The sequence below is a fragment of the Tyto alba genome, unplaced genomic scaffold, assembly GCF_018691265.1.
Source record: "Tyto alba isolate M040663 unplaced genomic scaffold, T.alba_DEE_v4.0 Super-Scaffold_44, whole genome shotgun sequence".
In the NCBI taxonomy this organism is placed as follows: domain Eukaryota; kingdom Metazoa; phylum Chordata; class Aves; order Strigiformes; family Tytonidae; genus Tyto; species Tyto alba.
In genome coordinates this window covers 64,459-83,847 of record NW_024881320.1, presented here as the reverse complement: position 1 = coordinate 83,847, position 19,389 = coordinate 64,459, and the positions used below count along the sequence as shown (strand labels likewise).

At 66.5% G+C, this 19,389-nt stretch overlaps 3 protein-coding genes across 4 annotated transcripts; all 3 read right to left on the bottom strand.

The window, feature by feature from the left end:
* Window positions 1-260: 260 nt before the first annotated feature.
* Window positions 261-4,645, bottom strand: DLL3 (delta like canonical Notch ligand 3). Its single transcript, XM_042805289.1, is given in 10 exon segments — window positions 261-406; window positions 508-592; window positions 688-1,135; window positions 2,122-2,575; window positions 2,702-2,772; window positions 2,898-3,012; window positions 3,014-3,129; window positions 3,537-3,594; window positions 3,702-3,923; window positions 4,493-4,645. Coding segments are annotated over 10 exon segments (1,626 nt in total). The 5' UTR covers window positions 4,544-4,645; the 3' UTR covers window positions 261-400.
* Window positions 4,646-5,141: 496 nt separating this feature from the next.
* TIMM50 (translocase of inner mitochondrial membrane 50) lies at window positions 5,142-9,475 on the bottom strand. Its single transcript, XM_042805636.1, has 11 exons — window positions 9,314-9,475; window positions 8,204-8,363; window positions 8,060-8,091; window positions 7,416-7,437; window positions 7,066-7,124; window positions 6,443-6,562; window positions 6,227-6,331; window positions 6,009-6,107; window positions 5,761-5,917; window positions 5,528-5,634; window positions 5,142-5,412 (listed from the first exon to the last, which is right to left on the bottom strand). The coding sequence occupies exons 1-11, from the start codon at window positions 9,473-9,475 to the stop codon at window positions 5,308-5,310; spliced, it is 1,128 nt and encodes a 375-aa protein (XP_042661570.1). The 3' UTR covers window positions 5,142-5,307.
* Window positions 9,476-10,015: 540 nt separating this feature from the next.
* On the bottom strand, window positions 10,016-19,333 carry SUPT5H (SPT5 homolog, DSIF elongation factor subunit). Of its 2 annotated transcripts, XM_042805512.1 has the most exons (30): window positions 19,061-19,333; window positions 18,596-18,695; window positions 18,359-18,518; window positions 18,214-18,279; window positions 17,753-17,764; window positions 17,542-17,611; window positions 17,385-17,453; window positions 17,207-17,272; window positions 17,063-17,093; window positions 16,889-16,957; window positions 16,548-16,799; window positions 16,372-16,461; window positions 16,208-16,278; window positions 15,984-16,089; window positions 15,737-15,830; window positions 15,520-15,656; window positions 15,249-15,404; window positions 14,980-15,126; window positions 14,665-14,811; window positions 14,110-14,235; window positions 13,912-13,996; window positions 13,714-13,818; window positions 13,498-13,600; window positions 13,069-13,196; window positions 12,507-12,612; window positions 12,260-12,418; window positions 11,491-11,659; window positions 10,748-10,951; window positions 10,531-10,626; window positions 10,016-10,312 (listed from the first exon to the last, which is right to left on the bottom strand). In XM_042805512.1, exons 2-30 carry the CDS (start codon window positions 18,674-18,676, stop codon window positions 10,169-10,171), a joined length of 3,249 nt encoding a protein of 1,082 aa, XP_042661446.1. In that variant the 5' UTR covers window positions 18,677-18,695; window positions 19,061-19,333; the 3' UTR covers window positions 10,016-10,168. The 2 variants fall into 2 exon arrangements, with proteins under 2 accessions (XP_042661446.1, XP_042661447.1); XM_042805513.1 differs by lacking the exon at window positions 17,753-17,764.
* Between the last annotated feature and the right edge of the window lie 56 nt (window positions 19,334-19,389).

The window sequence follows — 19,389 nt, the reverse complement described above, 5'->3', positions numbered from 1 at the left end:
GCAGCGAGTTGAGCGCCGAGCCGCGGAGCGGAGGGGTACCCCCGAATCGCGGCAGCGTCACCCCCCCACGGGCGTGTCACCCCCACCCCACTGTCCCCACACGTGCCACCGCTCCGGCCCGCAGCAGGCTGTCACCCCCCCGCTCCCGTGTCAGCCCTCCGAGCCCACGCAGGGTGACCCCACTCGTATCCCCGGACCCGAGTGGTCCGCACCCACCCGTGTCTCCCCCCACGCCCCCCAAAGTGGGTGCCAGGGCCGGATTGTGGTGACGTGGTGGCACGGACAGACATCTCAAAGAGCTTTATGTCACCTCCCCCTCCTTGGGGGGAGGGGGTCCCCAAACCACTGTGGGGCCACAGACTTGGGTGGGGGAGTCCTGGGTGGGTCCATCACTGCCAGGTCACACCTGGGGGGGGGGGGGGGAAGAAGAGAAAGAAGGGGTTAAAACTGGGGGGGGGGGGGGGGGGGGCGGATTGAAATAGGGGGTTGCGTGGGTGGGGGGCTCACCCGGGTGGCGGAGGCTCGTGGCGGCCGCCGCTCCCTCCCTGGGGGGCTCGTCCCGGGGGCCTCCCCCGCCTCCGGCGGGCGGCTGCTACTGAAAAAAACCCTGTCAGGACCCCCCCTCCCCCAAAACGGGGGTGCACGTTCTCCCCACCCCACCACCACCCCCCCTCAAAAAAATCTCACCTCTCCCCTGGCAGCCGCCGCCGCCGCCGCGCTGCCAGCGCCAGCCCCACACCGGGACCCAGCAGGGCGAGGGGGAGGGCGCAGGCGAGGGCGAGGGGTGCGGGGGGCCGGCGGTGGGGGGCCGGGGGGGGACCCCCGACTTCCTCCTCGCAGCGGGACCCCATAAATCCCGGGGGGCAGGCGCAGACGTGGCCGGAGAAGTGGGTGTAGCAGGTACCCCCGTGCAGGCAGGGGCCGGAGGCGCAGGCGTCGGCGCGGCGGCGGCAATCGGTGCCAGCGTAGCCGAGGGTGCAGGAGCAGGTGAAGGTGTTGGCGCCGTCCTGGCAGGTGCCGCCGTTGGCGCAGGGGTTGGGGGTACAGTCGTCGGCGTTGCGTTCGCACCGGCGCCCCGAGAAACCCGGCCGGCACTTGCAAAGGGCCCCGCGACCCAAGTCCCGGCACTGCCCGCCTGCGACGGGGAAGGGGGTCAGCGGCGCCGGACCGTGCTGGGGAGCGGGGGGGTCAGACACCAAACTGTGCCAGGGAGGGGGGTTGGTGACACCGAATTGTGCCGAGGAGGGGGTCAGAGACACCAAACTGTGCCAGGGAGGGGGTTGGTGACACCGAATTGTGCCAAGGAGGGGGTCAGAGACACCAAACTGTGCCAGGGAGGGGGTTGGTGACACTGAATTGTGCCAAGGAGGGGGTCAGAAACACCAAACTGTGCCAGGGAGGGGGTTGGTGACACCGAATTGTGCCGAGGAGGGGGTCAGAAACACCAAACTGTGCCAGGGAGGGGGGTTGGTGACACTGAATTGTGCCAAGGAGGGGGTCAGAAACACCAAACTGTGCCAGGGAGGGGTTGGTGACACCGAATTGTGCCGAGGAGAGGGTCAGCGACACCAAACTGTGCCGGGGAGGGGGGTTGGTGACACTGAATTGTGCCGAGGAGGGGGTCAGAGACACCAAACTGTGCTGGGAAAGGGGTCAGCGGTGCCAAACCGTGCTGGGGTGGGGGTCAGCAACACCAAACTGTGCCGGGGAAGGGGTTGGTGACACCGAATTGTGGGGAGGAGGGGGTCAGAGACACCAAACGGTGCTGGGAAAGGGGTTGGCAATGCCAACCCATGCTGGGGAGGGGGGTCAGAGACACCAAACTGTGCCGGGGAAGGGGTCAGCAGCACCGAATTGTGCTGGGGAAGGAGTCAGTGATGCCAAACTGTGCCGTGGAAGGGGGTTGGCAACACCAAATCGTGCCAAGGAGGGGACAGCGATGCTGAACCGTGCTGGGGTGGGGGTCAGTGGTGCCAAACCGTGCCAGGGAGGGGGTCAGTGATGCCAAACTGTGCCGGGGTGGGGGCCAGCAACACCAAATTGTGCCGGCGAGGGGCTCAGCGCCGCCGAGCAGCGCCAGGGCGGGGGTCGGTGACGCGGAACCGCGCCGGGCTGGCTCACCGTGCAGGCAGAGGTGGTCGGCGCAGCGGTCGGCGCGGCGCTCGCAGTTGGAACCGCGGAAGCCGGGGGGGCAGCGGCAAACGTAGCCGGCGCCGGCAGCCGGGTCAGGGGCACAGGCCCCGCCGTTGAAGCAGGGACCGAGGGCGCACGGGGACGGCGGCACCTCCGGGAGAGGCTCCGGCATCGCCAACCGCCCCGCGGCCGGCAGCGACGCCGAAGACGCCGGCGCTGCTGCCGGGGCTTCAGGGGCCGTTGTCGGCGCTGCCGGTGCCGCCGCTGGGTCTGCTGCCAATGCCACCGGTGCTACCGGCGACGCCACCGGTGCTTCCAGGGCCACGGCGGGTGCTGCTGGTGCCACTGGGACCACAGCCGGTGCCGCCAGCGCCGCTGCCACCGCTGCTTGTCCCGAGCCAGGGGTGTCACAGCGCGACCCCGGGGACTCGCTGCTGGGACCCTGAGTGGGCAGCACCGTTACCAAAATGGGGGGGGGGGGGGGAAGTACCAGACCCCCACCCCTGGGTGGATGTGGGGGTGCTGGGAAGCACTGGGGTCCCCAGGGGGTGCCGGGTGTCCCACTCACCGTGCAGGTGCCGCTGTTGGTGCAGGCGCTGCCATCGGTGGTGGGGGGAGCGCAGGCTTCCAGGCACCCGCCTGCGGGGAGAGTGGGGTGTCAGGGGCACCCCAAAAGCCAAGGGGCACCCTGAGGTGCCGGTGGCCCCAGCCCTAAGAAAGAGGAGGGGGTGTTGGGGGGGGGGGGGAGGGCCTGGGGTACTCACGGCGGGCGCAGCAGGGGGGCCAGCAGCGGCGGGGGGGGTGGCAGGCGGCGGGCGGTGGGCAACGGCGGGTGCAGGGGGGGCAACGGTGGGTGCAGCGGGGTCCGCGGGCGGGGGGGGCGGCAGCGCAGGCGGGTGCCAAAGCGCAGGCCCCCCCCCGCCCCACCTCGCCAGGGGCCCCCCGGGGAGAGGTGCTGCCGGGACACTGCGCGCCCCAAAAGCCGGCCCTGGGGCCCTGGGGGCACCCGTCAGTACCCCCTAGAGGCCCCCCCCCCACCCCGACTTTGTTCTTCTCACCCCCCTCACTCCAAGGGTTCCCATTCAATGCCCTCCCCCCCCCCTCCTTCCTCCAAACATCCAGGGTTCCTCATTGCCCCCCTAAACCTTCATTTGGACCCCCCAATGTCCCATCATCTGCCCCCCCCGACCCCCATTTGTCCCCCATTTACCCCCTGGGACCCCCATTTGCCTTCTGGGCTCTCATCTGCCACCCCCCTTAATCCCCAGCTACCTCCTCTGGGACTTCCATTCTTGCCCAACCCCCCCCCCCCCCCCCCCCCCAATACCCAGGGCCCCTATTTGCCCCCCTGGGACCCCTATTTGCCCCCCCCCCCAATCGCTCCCCACGTCCCCCCCACTCACCCCCAGGGCCTTTGGCCTCCTCCAGCCGCCATGACTCGATGACAAGGGAGACGGTGCCCTGGGGGGGTCCGGGTGGGGGGCAAAAATCAGGGTGGGGGTCATTCCTGGTCAATTGGGGGTCCCGGGACCATGGCAGGGGGGGTCAAACTTAAGGGGGGTCCTCACCGGCCAGGGGAAGGCGAAGGGCAGGCGGAGGATGCGGGGGGCCCCTGGGGCAGGGGGGGGCCCAGGGGGGCTGTGGGCGACCCCCAGGCTGCAGCCGACCCCCCCGGGGGGCCGCAAGCAGAGGCGGAAGACGAGGCGACAGGAGGGGGGACCCCCACAGGGTCCCCCCGGGCCCCCCCGTGCCGACAGCACCCGCAGCTCCAGCACCCCGGCTGGCTGTGCCTGCAAGGGGGTGTCAGTGACCTGAGAGCCCCCCCCTCAGCACCCCAAAACATCTCCCAGGGACACCCCAGCACCCAAATATCCCATCAGAATGCCCCCCAACACCCCACAATTGCCCTCTAGGCCCACCCTGATCCCTCAGAGCCCCCCTCTCAGCACCCTAAAACACCCCCCAGGGACACCCCAGCACCCAAGTATCCCTCCAAAGTCCGCCAAATACCCCTGAGCACCCCAAAATGGCCCCTTAGGACCCCCTCGATCCTCCCCCAGCATCCCAAATCCACCCCAAGGACCCCCACACCAACTCCACAGGGACACTCTAAATTCCCTGGAGCCCCCACCAGCACTACAAACAGCCCCCACAGGACCCCCAAATCTCACCCCCGCCCCCCCCCAATATCCCAAATACCCCTCCTGGAACTCCCTCCTATCCCAAGACCCCCTGGGGATCACAAAGGGACACCCGAAGCACCCCAGAACTGCCCCCAAAATTGCCGAGGGTCTCCCCCAGACTCCTAAGACACCCCCCCTCAGGGCCCCCCCAGCCCCCTCCCCGGTGTCAGGCTCACCGGCGGCAGGCAGAGGAGGGCGAGGAGGGCAGCCAGCAGCAGCACAGCCATGGAGGGGGGGCCAGATCCGGGCCCGGGGGTCCCACCTGGTCCAAGGGCTCAGTGGGGTCTGAGCCCACTGCCCCACCCCCCGCCAGACCCCTTTCTGAGGGCCACGCCCCTGCCCAGAGGCCACGCCCCCCATGATGACCACACCCACACCCACCCCCCCCAGGGGATGTGGCCCCATAAACCCCCCCCGCAAAGGGCCTGGATCCAACCCCATAACCCCCCCAAAAAGGGAACAGATCTAACCCCATAACCAATCCCTCCTCCCCGGTCTGAATCCAGCCCTATAACCCCCCCAAAAGGGCCCAGACTGAACCCCATAACCAATCCCCCCCCCCCCCCGCCAGCTCTGGATCCAGCCCCATAACGCCCTCAAAAAGGCTCAGCCCCATGAATCCCCCCCACCAAAGGGCCTGGATCCAACACAGCACCAGAGAGGAGGGGAAGGGGGGCGCTTCAGGCCCCCCCCCCCCCAAGCAGCACAGCGCACCCACAGCTCCACGTCACCCTTTATTCACCCCCACTGGGGTTGAGCCTGCCCTCCCCCCCCCCCTCCCCCAAAAAGCAGGGGCTGCACCCGATCCCCCCCCCGCCACGGGGCTGCCGGCACCTCTGCCCGCCACTGTCCATGTCCAGGGGTGACACATCACCCCCCCCCGCTTCCAGAGCGCCGACAAACGGGGTGCAGCCCCCCCCACCCCCCACCCCGCCCCCCCGCCGACGTCCCGATGACATCACGGCACCGTCCCGCTGACATCACGCTGACATCACTGCTGCTTGGAGCGCGGCCAGAGGCGGCCGGCCAGGGCGCCCAGGAAAAGCCCCGTCGGCTTCTTGCCCTGTGCCAGCTCGGCCAAGCGCTGCTGCTCCTCCTACGCACCCCCGATTTGGGGTGAAAAACAGCCGTTATGGGCAAGGAGTTCCTGCCAACCCCCAACCCTCCCCGTGTCATTTCCCCCCCCCCCCCCCCCCCCAGCGCATCCCCACCTCTTCCAGCTGCGACCGGCGCCGTTTAAAAGCCGCCAGCGGATCCTCCTCCAGCGCGTAATTCTCCAGCACCGTCCGGACGTCCTCCACCCCGCTGAGGGCGATGGCTGTGGGGACACAGATGGGTTGTTTTTTTGTTGGTTTTTTTTTTTTTTTGGGGGGGGGGGGGAGGGTTGGGTAGGGGGGAAGCCAGGGAGGGGCGTCGCGGATGTTTGGGGGATGTGTTTACCCACTTTTAAGGAAAGCGGTGAGGTCGTAGAGCGCGCGGTCGTCGGAGCTGCCGTCCCAGCGGGGCAGCGCCAGCCCGTTGTAGGGTTGGAGGCAAAAAGCTTCTCTCCGGCAATCCACCACCACCACCTTCGCCGGGTCTCTGTTGAGGCAGGAGATGTCCTAGGAGGGGACAGAGAGGGGCTGGCAGAGGGCGGAGGGGGGGTCACCAAAGTGCCTGTCCCCCTTCCCCTGCCCTCCTCGGCCCCCCCACCTTGACGTGGTGTCCGTCCATGTAGCGGGTGGCATCGCGGAAGAGGCGGTAGGAGACGAAGCCGTGGGGGTCCACGCTGTCGATGAGGGGGAAAGCGGTCTGGGGGGGGGAGGGAGGTGTGTGTGAGAGGGTGGGGGTCACCCCGCGGTGGCCCTGTGTGTGTGTCCCCCCCCCCCCCACCCCGCGAAGCGACCCTGTTCCCCCCACTTTGTGCTCACCATGCCGGTTTCAGAGGTGAAGACGACGATCTCGTAGAGGGGCGCGAGCTGCTGGAGGAGGCTCTCGATGCCCGGGCGCTTCTTGAAGCGCCAGCCCGTGACAAGCTGTTTTTTTTTTTTGGGGGGGGGGACACACAAGAAGACACAGAGAAGTGTCACGGGGTGGGGTGACAGTGGAGGAGGAGGGGGGCACGGGAGGGCTTGGGGGACACTCACCGACCACTCGGGGTGCAGCAGGACGTCGGTGAGCTCGATGACGAGGGTGTAGGGGGGCTGGTAGTAGGGTTCACGCAGGGGGTCTGGCAGCAGCTTGGGGCTGGTGGGCTCGATGATCATCTGGGGGGGGGGGGAACGGGGGACAAATAGGGGGAGGGATGGAGCCCCCCCAAGCATGCGGGTGAGCCACCAGTGTGGGACAAGGGGCCCCCAAAAGGGGACAGGGTCCCCACACTGTCATAGGGGCAAGGGCTGGAGCATGGGGACGAAGCACCCTGGCAAATGGGGACAACCCCCCCCCCCCCCCAGAGTGGGGATGGGAGCCCCTGTCTTATGACAGACCCCAAGGTGAGGACAAGGACCCCTGATCAGTGAGAGGTGACCCCGAAACAGGGAGAAATGTCCCCCAGAATGAGGACAGGGGACCCCAAAAGAGGGACGTGACTTCCCAGCACTAGGACAAGGTTCCCCAAGAGAGGAGGGGGATCTAAAATATCCCCAAAATGGGGATGAAGTACCCTGGGAGAGTGAAAAAGCTCTTGGGACGGGGACTGCCACCCCTGATCAAATGAAGCCCCACCCAAAATAAGGGGACCCCCCCCTCAAAACGGGTCCCTACACACCTGCCTGTAGTCCTTGAAGTACTTGTACGTCCTGCGGAGCTGCTGGATGCCCACAGGGTCTGCGAAGCCAAGGCCAGCGCAGGTGAGGGTCACCCAGGGTCCCTGCTGTCCCCAAGGCGGGTGACAGTCGTATGTCCCGTCCCCCCCCACCCCACCCCTCCACCAGGATAAAGACCAAAGCGCCCCCCCCCCCCCCAAAAAAGCCCCTTTTGGGTAACAACAGGGTGTTAAAAACGTTGTAAAAGCCTCTGGCTGCGACACCGAGGTGTCAAACGGCCTTGAGGATGCAACATGTCCCCTGCCCTGCGGTGGCTGTCACCTCCCTGGGGGTATTTGGGGATGTCACTCACCACCATCGAACTCATCGGGGATCTGCGGGGAGAAGAGGGAGGCGGAGGGTTACGATGGGGACAGCAAGAAGGATGGTGACATCAGAGGGAGGAAGGGGGGGGGGGGTCCCAGTGGCACCAGAGGGGCAGGGGACACCTGAGGTGACAGGGACAATTCGCAGGTAGGTGACGCTGTTTCCTTCCGCCGACTGATGTCCTTGTCACCCCACCGGTGTCATTGTCACCTGCTCAGCACTCCCCCCCTCCTCCGTCACCCTGTTTGATGTCCCCACGTCCCCACTGTGGGACACCGGAGACGGGCAGGGCAATTCACACCTCTCCCTCCCCAGGGAGCCAGGCTGCACATCAAAACCCCCCTCAACACCTCCCAAATCCTCAAAAAAACGGGGTTTGGGTGACAAAAACAGCTCCCTGGGGTGTGACGAGGATTGTCAGTCCCTTTGGGGACATCACAGAGACACGGGGCCCCCGATACCTGATGCGAAGATCCCAAAATAAGTGACCACACCAGCGAAAGGTGAAGGGAGAAGGGGAAGGCACTGAGCCCCCGCCATGTCCCCAAACATCCCCAAAGGGCAGGGGACATCAGCGCAGCCCCCCTGCCTAAAAAAGGAAGGGGGGCACGTCCGGCGAGTGCCCCTCACCTTGGCGCCGTGCTCATCCACCGCATTGCTGCCTGCAGGGCGGAGGGGAGACAAGAGGTGAGGTGGCGGGGGCGGGGGACACACTGCGGTGGCACCAGCAGCAGTGGGGACAAGGGGGGACACACACACACTCCAGGGGCTCACCGAAGATGTAGACGATCGCCACACTGGTGCCGGCACCCAGCAGCCCCGCCAGCCGCAGGGCCAGCCGCCGGGCAGCCGCCATCCGCTCCCGCCGTCGCCGCTGCTCCTCCTCTTCCTCCTGCTCCGGGCCGGCGCCGAGTCCCAGGGGTCCCTCTGCCGCCTGTGGGGTGAGGGGACACGGGGACAAGGGGGGACACAGAGACACCGTGAGCTCTGGGGGAGGGCTGAAGGGTCCGGAGACACCCAGGGAACCCCCAGGGACTCTTGGGGACAGCGATGAAGGTATGAGGATGGCAAGGGACATCCAGGGACAATCAGAGACAGGCAAGAAGCTTCCTGGGACCTTTGGGGACACACAGGGAGCTCTGGGGCTGTCCGAGGACATACAGAGAGCCCCAAGGATCTTTAGGGACCCCCAGGGATGTCTGAGGGTGGTCAAGGACACCCAGTGAGCCCCAGAGACACTTGGGGACACGCAGGGAGAGGCAGGGACACTTGGGAACACACAAGGAACCCTGGGGATGACTGAGGGTGGCCAGGGACAGTTGGGGAAATATAGGGACCCCTGGGGATGACTGAGGGTGGCCAGGGACACCCAGAGACACTCAGTGACGCCTAGGGAGCCCCAGGAAAATTCGGGGACACGCAGGGAGGCCTGGGGATGACTGAGGGTGGCCAGGGACACCCAGGGACACTTGGGGACACCCAGGGAGCTCTGGGGATGACTGAGAGTGGCCAGGGACACTTGGGGACATACAGGGACTCCTGGGGATGACTGAGGGTGGCCAGGCACACCCAGAGACACTTGGGGACACGCAGGGAGTCCCAGGGACACTTAAGGACACCCAGGGACTCCTGGTAACGACTGAGGGTGGCCAGGGACACCCAGGGATCCCCAGGGATCCCTGCGGATAGCCAGAGACTTAAAGATGTCCGAGAACAACCCCAAGCCCCCAAGGGCTCCGGGGGAAGAGCCGCAGACCCCCGAGGCCAGCGGAGGAAGGACAGGGCCACCCGTGGGCCTCCGGGCCGGGAAGGCCCGGGGACACCTGGGGACACCCGTGGGGCCGTCGCGGCCCTCCCCAGCCCCACTCCCCGTCGCGGCCCCACCTGGTGCCGCCGCAGCCGCTCCCGCAGCACCGCCTCGGTGCCGGCAGTGCCGCTGGCAGCGCGGCCCAGCGCGGCGCGGGCCCGGCGGGCCCCCAGAGCGGCGCGGGCCCCACACGCCGCCACGGCCCGCCCCGCCGCCGCCGCCGCCGCCGCCGCCGCCATCTTCCCGCACCGCGCCCCACACGGCGCAGGCGCGGGCCGCTGCCGCCGATCCCCCCCTCCCTGCGCCGCCAGCCAATGAGCGGCGGCGAGGCAGGCGCGGGGGGAGGAGGCAAGGCAGGGAGGGGCGGGGCGCGGCCTCTGGCCAATGGCGACGCCTGGGAGGCGGAGCCAGCGCGGGGAGAGCCAATGGGAGGAGGAGGCAGGGCGAACGGGCAGAACATGTGCGCGGCCGGCGCCGATCCCGCTCCCCCCTCCCGCGGCTCTTTTTTGGGGAGGTTTAAAACACGCCCCCCCCCCGACCCCGATCCCACAGGGGTCCCGTTTCAACCCCCCCACCCCAAGTCCCGCTTCAACCCTCTCCCCGCCCCACGGGGGGGGCAGTTTCACCCCCCTTTCCCCAGCCCTATGGGGCAGAGGGGCTCTGGTTTACACACACACCCGCCCTTCCGCGCCTTTATGGGGCGGGGGGCCCCTATTTCCACACCCTTGCCCACCCCCCTGGACCCCCCCCCCCCATAGAGGGCAGCGCAGAAGAGGGGGTGCTGCACCCACAGGCGTTTATTTGACACCTAAACCTTGCTACAACCAGCAGCGCAGAGAAGGGGGGTGGGTGGGAAAATGGGGTAGGGGGAGGAAGAAAAGGCAGGGGACATAAAGAAAAGGGGGGGCAGCAGGGGAGGGGGGGGGCGGGCCTCAGGCCTCCAGCAGTTTGCCGAGGAAGCGGAGGTTGAGGATTTTGAGCTGCTCCTCCAAATCCATGCGGACAATCCCGTCCTCCCCGTCGATGCTGAGCAGGATCCCGGTGGCTTCTCGGTCCTCCCCCAGGATCACCTTCACCTGCAGGGGGGCTGTGTTAGTGCCTGGGGGTGGGGGGGTGGGGGGGCGCAGAGGGGGGAGAGAGGGCTTTGTGGGGTGGTGGTGGGTCCTAGAGGGTGCATGTGGGAGTTCTGGAAGGTCTGGGGTAGCACCTGAGGGGATCTAGAAGATCCAGAAAGGTTGATGGGGGGGGGAGAGTGTTGGGGGGGCCCCAAGATGCGAGGGGGGGGTGGCCCTACCTTGTTGCTCTTGGTGGGGGTGACGGGCTCGAGGTGCTCGCTGGAGATGCTCACCACCTTCTCGCTGTCCTTCAGGTATACGGAGCACATCCCACCCTACAAATGGGAAAAAGATGGGAAGGGGGGGTGGGGGGCGTGTCAGCATCACCATGTGTGTCACCCCCTCCTCCAAAACCACCCCCCCATCCCACCCCGAGGGGAAGGGGGTGGGTCTCACCGTCACGCTGCGGATGACGCCGGTCTGTCCCACCGCCTGACTGTCCAGGTAGGTGTCACGGACCTTCACCTGGATGTCGGTGGTCACCCAGTCGCTGGAGCTCTGCTCGATCCCTGAGCCGGGGGTGTGGGGGTTGTACCCCCCCGGGGAGGGGGCCCCGGGGGTCATGGGGCTGTAGCCCACTGGGGAGGGGCTGGGGCTGGCCTGAGGGGAGAGAGGAGGCAGCGTTGGAGCCGGGGGCGAGGAGGGAATTTGTGGGGCTGTAGGGATTTTAGGGGTGTGTAGGGGGGCTATGGGGGGGGGGCTTGGGGGCTGTAAGGAGTTTAGGGGGGTGTAGGCGGCTATGAGGGAGTTTAGGGTGTTATATAGGGGCGCGATGAGAGCATTTAGGGGGTTATATGGGGTTATAAAGGGATTTTAGGAGGGCAATGAGGGCATTTAGAGGGTTATATGGGGCTACGAGGGGGTTTTGGGGGCTGTAGGGGGGGCTATGAAGCAGTTGTAGGGGGACTATGAGGGCGTTTAGGGGGTTATGTAGGGGATTGGGGGTTGTAGGGAGTTTAGGGGAGTGTACGGGGACTATGAGGGGGTTGTAGAGAGGTTTGGGTGTTGTTGAGGGGCAATGAGGGCAATGAGGGCATTTAGGGGCTTATATGTGGCTATGAGGGGATTTTGGAGGGTGTAGGGGGGGCTATGGGGCCGTTAAGGGCATTATGGGGAGCATGGGGGGCTTTGGGGGGTACCTGGTAAGCCATGGGTGACGGCGTGGGGTGGTAGCTGGCTGGCGAGTGGGTGTTCTGGTAGCCCACGGGGCTGGGGGCCACTTGGTGGTAGCTCTGGGGGCTGGGGCTGGGCTGGTAGGAGCCCTGCGGCGAGGGGACGGCGTAGGGCGAGAACTGGTCCGTGTTGTACCTGGGGTGGGGTAGGGAGGGAAGAGGTAGCACCCCCCAGGGCACGATTCGGAGGGCTTCAGGGATGGGGTTGGAGCATTTGGGGTCCTCCAGGGCCAACGTTGCACCCTGGGGGGACAGTTTCCCTCCAGGGCCGAGGTTTGGGGTCATTTGGGGTCTCCCAGGAGTACAGTTACCCCCCCAGGAGCAGCTTTCCCCCAAGGTCATGTTGTAGGGTCTCCTGGGGTTGCAGTTTCACACTGGGACCCCAATTCAGGGGCCATGGTTACCCGCCCACCCACCCCCCCCCCATCCCCCCCCATAGCTTGGGGTCCCTCAGGAGCAGTTTCTCCCACAGGTTCATGGTTGTGGTACCCCAGGTTCCCCCCTGGGGTGTGGTTTGGGGTCCCCCAGGAGCACAGGTTCTCCCCCGGGCTGTGGTTTGGGGTCCCCCCAGGAGCACAGTTTCCCCCCAGAGCTGTGGTTTGGGGTGCCCCCAGAGCTGTGGTTTGGGGTCCCCCCAGGAGCACAGGATCCCCCCAGAGCTGCAGTTTGGGGTTCCCCAGGAGCAGAGGATCCCCCCCAGAGCAGGGGTCACCCCTGGGGTAGAGGGAGCACTTACATGGCTGGTGTGCCCGGGGTCTGGGGGTTGTAGGGCTGGTTGACCTGGGGGGACGAGGGGTCGGGGTAGCCGGGGGTCTGGGGGTTGGGGGTGCCCCCGTAGCCCTGCGGTGAGGGTGTGGGCTCGTCGTCAAAGCCATACTCGAAGTCCTCATCGGCCCTACGGGTACAGATGAACGTCCCGGTAGCTGGGGGACCCCGAAACGGGGCTGTCCCGGTGAGGGGGACACCCCCCACCCCGTACCCACCTGGAGGGTGTGTTGGGGTTGTTGGGGTCCCAGGCGCCGCTCTGGGCGGGCGTGCGGCTGCCGTCATGCAGCGGTGTCTGCGAGCCGTAGTGCGGCGTGCGGCTGCCTGCGAGGGGCCCGTGACAGATCCGTCAGCCCCCATGGCTGCAGGGGCCCCCCTGAGCCCCCCCCCCCCCCCCCCCAGTTTCTCCATGTCCCTGGTCCCACCTCAGCCCTATCGCCTCCAGATCCCTCCAGGGTCCCCTCTGTGTCCCCCAAGATCCCATCTCATCCCAGTCCATCCCCCTGCAGCCCAGCCCGGAGTCCCCTCTGTGCTCCTGGGGTCCCTCCTGTGTCCCAGAGGTCCCCCTCATCCCTGTCCCCTCCATCCCTGTGTCACCCCAGACCCCTCCATGTCCCCCCCAAGGCCCCACTTCATCCTGCTGCACCCCCCGAGGCCAATGCAGGATCCCCCTAATCCCTGTTCCCTCCATCCCTCCATGTCCCCATCACATCCTGGTCCGTTCCCCAGGCCACCCCCGTGTCCCCCTATGTCCCCAACGCCCCCCCCAGTGCCACTCACCGTCGTGCAGAGGGGTCTGGGAGCCGTACATGGGGGTGCGAGAGCCGGAGCCGTACATGGGGGTCTGGGAGCCGTACATGGGGGTGCGCCCGTAGGCTGACGTCATCCCACCTGGGCGCCGTGAGCCCCTGCGGGGACACGTGGGTGTCAGGGGGGGACACGGTGCCAGGGGTGGGGACGGGAACCCCCCCTAAAAGAGCCCTGCTTATGTCTGCAGGTGTCATCTGCCCCCAGGGGAGGTCCTAGCCCAAGCGTCACCCACCCTGAGGACCACCCTGACCCGTCGGGGCGGGGGGAGCCTCTGAGGGTCACCCTGACCCATCGGGGGTGGGGGGGGGCCCTCTGAGGGTCACCCTGACCCATCGGGGGTGGGGGGGGGCCCTCTGAGGGTCACCCTGACCCCAGTATCCCCATTCCCCCCCCACTCACACGGTGGTCAGGCGCTGGCGGTCCACCGAGATGGTCTGGCAGGTGGAGTGCAGCTCCACGCGGGCCGTCGACTCCGTCGCGTCCTTCACCACCCCGATGTAGCCTGTGGGGTGGAATGGGGAGAGGGGGTGTGTGTGTCAGGCGTCCCTGTTGACACACACCGCCCCCCCCAGGGGACACAAACAGGCACCCAGCACCCCCCGGGAAAGCACCCACCTTTGTAGGGTCCTTGAGAGATGCGCACCGTCTGCCCGATGAGGTCGTTGTCCCGCCGCCCGCGGCCGCGGCTCATGCCGCCGCTGCCGAAACCGCCGCGTTGGCCTGCAGGATGGGGACAGGGCTCAGTGGAGGTGGGGGGCTGGTCCTTGGGGACCCCCACCCCCCGCGGCCTCAGGGACACCCCCAAACACTCACCAGCCCCACTGGGGTGCATCGGGCTGCTGATCCGGGGGCTCATAGGGGCGAAGCCACCCACGGTGAAGTTGGTGACGTCCCGCGGCTGCGAGAGGGGAGAGAAAACAGTGCCTGGAGGGGGGGGGGGGGGCAGCAGCAAAACCGGGGGGCTGCAGCCCTCCCTCGCAGTCCCTAGGGGTGTCCCTGGTGTGTCCCCACCTTGGAGCCCCCAGCCAAGACGAGGTGCCGGGTCTTGCAGACGAACATGCCGCCGTTCTCCACCAGCTTCTTGCAGTGCAGGAAGGCAAAGCCCCGGAAGAGGTGCCGGATTTCCCCCTCGCGCCCCTGCCCCGGGAAAAGGAGGGGGGGTTATGCCCCGGGAAACAAAGCTGGGGGGGGGTGGGGTGGGGGGCAAACCCCGGAGAGGTGACTGGATCTTCCCCTCAGCAACGGGAACAACCCAGCAAGGTGCTGGGAGGGATCTGGTGTCCCCTCGGTGCTGGGAGGGATGCAGAGGGGACCTGGTGACCCCTCAATGCCAGGAGGGACCCCAGACACACCAGGGAGGGACACCCCCCCCAGTGCCAGAAGGGGCCCCGCTCACTCCAGGGATGGTTCCTGAAGCAGGGACGGTCCCTGAAGCAGGGACAGACCCAAAGCAGCACCGGCAGAGACCCAGGGGACCCCCCAAGGCACCAAAAGGGGGCCCCCCCAAAACACTAGGAAGGGACTGCAACCCCCCTGGACCCCCCCTCAGAGCCTGGAAGCCCCTACCGAGTGAGGCCCGTCTATGACTTTGACGATGTCCTTGACGTGGATGTTGTTCTGCTCCGAGTCGAGGGCGACAGCGAAGCGGTTGTCCTTCTTCCTGGTGACAGCCTGGTGCCGCACCGTCACCACCTTCCCGTACATGTTCAGCACCTGCAGGGACAGCAAGAGACTAGGAGAGGGGGGGGGGGCAGCCAAAAACGGGGACCCCCTGCCCCCCCTAGGGCAGGGAACACAGCTCCAGCATGGGGATGAGTGTGGAAACCCCGACTGGGACACAGATGCGGCTCCTCCAGACTTCCCTGGGGAGCTGGGACCCACCTGGAAGGTCTCTCGCTCCAGGCGGACGATGACGCCCACGGTTTGGGGGTCCAGCTGCACCAGCTCACCCCACTCGTGCTGCCCCCCCACATCCACGCCAGATGCCGTCTCCGAGCAGAGCTGCAGGTCCCGTGGCAGAACCTTGAGCTGGCGGCGAGAAGCGTAAGATGTAACCGTTTCCCCTCCTTTCCCCCCTTCCCAAAAAAAAACCAATCCGCTTTGGGGTGGGACGTGGCGCTGAGCTGAATTCCTTCCCCCCTCCCAAATACCTCGTGCATGGTGAGGTCGGAGAAGAGGATGACGAAATTTTCCTCCACCCTCACGATCAGCCCCGTGTCGCCCTCAAAACGCCCCGCGATCACTTTGACGTGGTCGCCCATCTTGAAATATTTCCGCAGCTCCTGAGCCGGGAACTCCAGCATGTCCTGCAAGGGGGAAGAAAAACGCTGTGGGGAGGGGGAGAGGGGGCTGGGGGGGGTCCCAGGGTGGCCGCAGCGGCCCCGGGAGGCACCCGTCATCGCTCCCCGGGGACCCCTTGACCTTCAAGTCCTCGTGTTTGGGCATGATGGTGATCTTGTTGCCGTCGACGCTGAGGATTTTGCCTTGCAGGTTGATCAGCTCGCCCTCGCACACCTCCACGTTGTCGCCGGGCTGGAAGTTGTGCTCTCGTTCCTTCCCTGGGGCGACAAGTGGGGATGGTGAGGGGGGGGGGGGGCGGTGGTGCAGCGGGGGGTGGGCGGCGGGGGCACCCACGTACCCGTGCTCTCCGTCACCACCTCCAGGTCGATGCCTTCGGGCTGGTCCTCAAACTTCTCCAGCTCGGACAGGGTGGGCTTCACCCCCTCTGTTATCTGCCAAGAGCGAAGCCGGTGGCCAAAACCATCCCCCGCCGAGGAGCCACCAGCCTCCCAACGCCCCTTGGCGTTAGAACGGAGGCAGTTTTGGGGGGGAAAAGTGGTGGCTTTCGGGTTCAAACCCCGGCACGGCGGGGCAGCGGTGCTCACCACAGCTGACATGGCGAAGCTCTTGAAGAGGAATCCCTTGCGGCTGTAGCGGTTGCCTTCGAAGATGAGAAAGTCGCCGTCGGATGCCACGTCACCTCCCAGGGACCTGGGACAGAACCCAAATCACCCCCTTGGTGGGCAGGAACCCCCCCACAACCCAGGGAGCCAGAGGGGCCCTTTTTGGGTTATGACTGATGTCCCCCGTCACAGTGACAGTCGCTTACCGGATCTTCTCAGCATCAAAAAGCCGCTGTGGGGGTCGCTTGAACTTCTTCCTCTTGGCAAACCAGTCTTTCTGCGGGGTGGGGGGCAGCGGGAGGGTGAGCAAAGGGTGGCGGGCAGGGTGGCAGGGGGGCCACCAGTGCCGGCACGGCATGGATCCGCTTACCAGGCTCATGCGGGCTTTGATCCGGTCGAAGTCGATGCGGGGGATCATCTTGAGGGAAATCTGGTTCTGGCTGGGCTCCACGTAATCCACCTGCGGGGTGCAAAGGCGGGGTGAGCCGGGGGGGGTGTGTGTGCGTGTGTGTCCCCACGGCGTCCCAGCCTCCTTCCCCTCCTCACCTGGGCAATGTCGTCCTTGTAGATCCCCCTCTTGAGGCGCACCCAAGATTTGGGCTTGAGGTTGGTGACCTCCTTCACCACCTTGAGGACGTCGGTCATCTCTTTGATGGGGACCATCTGCTGGTTCCAGTAGCCCATCCGCAGGTTGCCCACCCCCTCGATCGCCTGCTTGACGTGCGTCTGCTTGTAGGCCTCCACGTAGATGTAACCTTTGACGTGCTCGGGGGCCACCACCGACTTGATCTGCAGGGGCTGGAGGACGAGGGGATGCGTTGGGGACACGTCTGGGACACAGCGGTCCTGTCACATCCCCCCCGGCCCCGCTCTGGCCACGGCCTCACTGTGTCAGTGAACTGGTACGCGATGAATTTCCGCATGAGGGCGATGGCCGTGGCGCGCTCCTCGCCGATCTGGGGACAAAAAGGACATTTTAGGAGTGGGGATGCAGCCCCCTCGCTCCTTCACCGTGCTGAGCTCCGCCCTGCGTGGCCCCCCAACCCCCCCCCAGAACCCACCTTGCACTTCACAGTCCAGAGATTGGGGTCCCTGTATGGGGGGTGGAGAAGGAAACACCGTTACAGTGCGGCTCATCCCAATTTGCTCCTTTTTCCCCTTAAAACCACACGGGTGTTTTTCCTCCCCACCTCCGTGAGACTCACTTGACTCCAGGCAGCAGCTGCTGCTGCGTGATGTCATCCGAGAGCTCGTCAGAGCCACCGTAAACACTGAAAAAAGGGAAAATGATAAGGAAATGGTGAAAGGAGAAGTGGTGGGGAGAGAGGGGGGCTGCTCCTCATCGCGCTGGGGATGAGGATGGGGACAGGGACGGGGACTTACGTCTCTCCCACTGAGGACTTGGCGTATTTTTTCATGTAATACTCGCCCAGCTCCTCTTCACGCTGGTCCCTGGGGAGAGAGAAGGAGAGGGGGAGGCATCAGTGCAACCCCCGCTGCCTCACCAGACAGATGGACACCCGGACGGAGCCACCGTCACCTCCAGAGGTTCTGCAGCCGCCGAGCGCCGGAGCGATCCTCGTCCAGCACCACGTTATCGATGTTGGAAGCTGCAAGGAAGAGGAAGGTTGGGATCTTGCTCCCGGGGGCTGCCACGGGGGGGGAGGGCTGGGCTTGCTTGGCCCCTGAGTTGGGGGACAGATGGACCCCGAGGGGAAATGGGGGGGGACGGTGGGGTGATTTGGGCTTACCTTCGATCTCTTCTGCTCGGGAACAAGGAGTGGCGGTGGAGGATGGAGCAAATAATAGCGGCAAAACCACCCACGGGTGAGGGGGGAACAAAGGGGAAGGAATCAAAATTCAGGCAGCGGCACGGTGGGGGGGGGAAGGGGAAAGTGTGGAGGGGGTAAATAAAAGCAAAATAAAAACCCCAGGCGAGTGCGGATGAGATGTGTTGAGCAGATGGACACAGGGAGGGAGGGACAGACAGACGGTGGGAGGCAAGGGAGACACACCATCCCTCCCATCCCCCCCTCAAGTGGTGAATTTGGGGGGGTTGGGGAAGAAAGGGGCTGGGAGGGGGGTAAGAGCTGGAGGGCAGGGGCTGGCCCCCACAGAGCCGTCCTGCTGCAGGGCTGAGCTTCCATCCTCTTCCTCGGGCCTCCAGGGTGGGGAAGGGACCCAGAGGGGGCCCCCCAGAGCGGCTCCTCACCTTTCTCCAGGATGTCCTCGGCCCCGTCCTCCCACTGGTCTTCGTCTTCGTACTCGTCATCCACATCTGGGGGGGCAGGGTGGTGAGTGGGGCTGGGGGGGCAGCAGCGACTCCCCCCAATACCCCCGTGGCCCCCGCAGCTCACCGGCCTCGTCCAGGATGAAGCCGCCATGGCGTGGCTTTTTGGCTGGCCGGTCATCGTCTTCCTCCTCCTCCTCCTCGTCGTACTCCTCCTCCTCTTCCTCCTCCTCCTCCTCGGCCTCCTCCTTCTCGCTGCCAGCAGCGCTGGCGCGCTCCTCCTCGGCCTGGGGAGTTTGGAGGGGGGTGAGGAAGAGCAGCCACATGCACGCACCACCCCCCTCCCCGCAGCCTTCAGCCTCACCTCGTTCTCCTCAGCCTCCTCGGCCTCGCTGCTGCGCTCGCTCTCGTCCTCTGAGAAGTTGCTGTCGTCGCTGTCTGACATGGTGGCGCTGGGGGTGGGTCTGGGGGGGGGGGGGGGGGGGGGGGGGGGGCGGGGGGGAGATGGAGGGGTGTCCTAGAGGGTCTGGGGGTGCCCCGGGGAATCTAGGGGTGTCGAGTGTCTGGCAGGGGGGTCTGGGGGTGTCCCAGGGGGTCTGAGAGCGTCCTGAGTGGCAGACAGGGGGGTCTGGGGGTGTTCAGGGGAGGCCCAGGCGAATGATACGGGGGTGTCCCGGTGTGCATGGGGGGTACAGGGCGGCACGACCCCCCCCCCCCCCCCCCCCCCGGAACGGCCCTACCAGCACCCCTCACCTGAACCCCAGATCTAGCCCCGGCTGAGGGGGGTCCCATCCCCCGGCGGGACCCCACCGCCACCGCCGCCTCTTACCCCGGGGGGGACGGCGGCTCCGCTCCGCTCTAGGCCTCGGCGCGGCCGCTCTGGAGGCCCCGGCCCCGCTCCGCTGTCAGCTGCGGTCCCGCCTCGGCCCGGCCCCGCTCCCGGACAATTCCCGCTCCCAGTCTGTTCCCGGTGCCGGTCTATTTCCAGTACCGCTCCCGGTGCGTTCCCGGTGCCGGCCCCGCTCCCCGTCCAGGTCCCGGTCCCGGTCCCGGTCCCGCCACAACCTCTCGCGAGAACAGCGCCGCTCTCCCCCGCGTCACGTGATGGGGAACGGGTCGGCGTCGGCCGCGGTCACGTGCCCCGACCGGCGGGCGCGG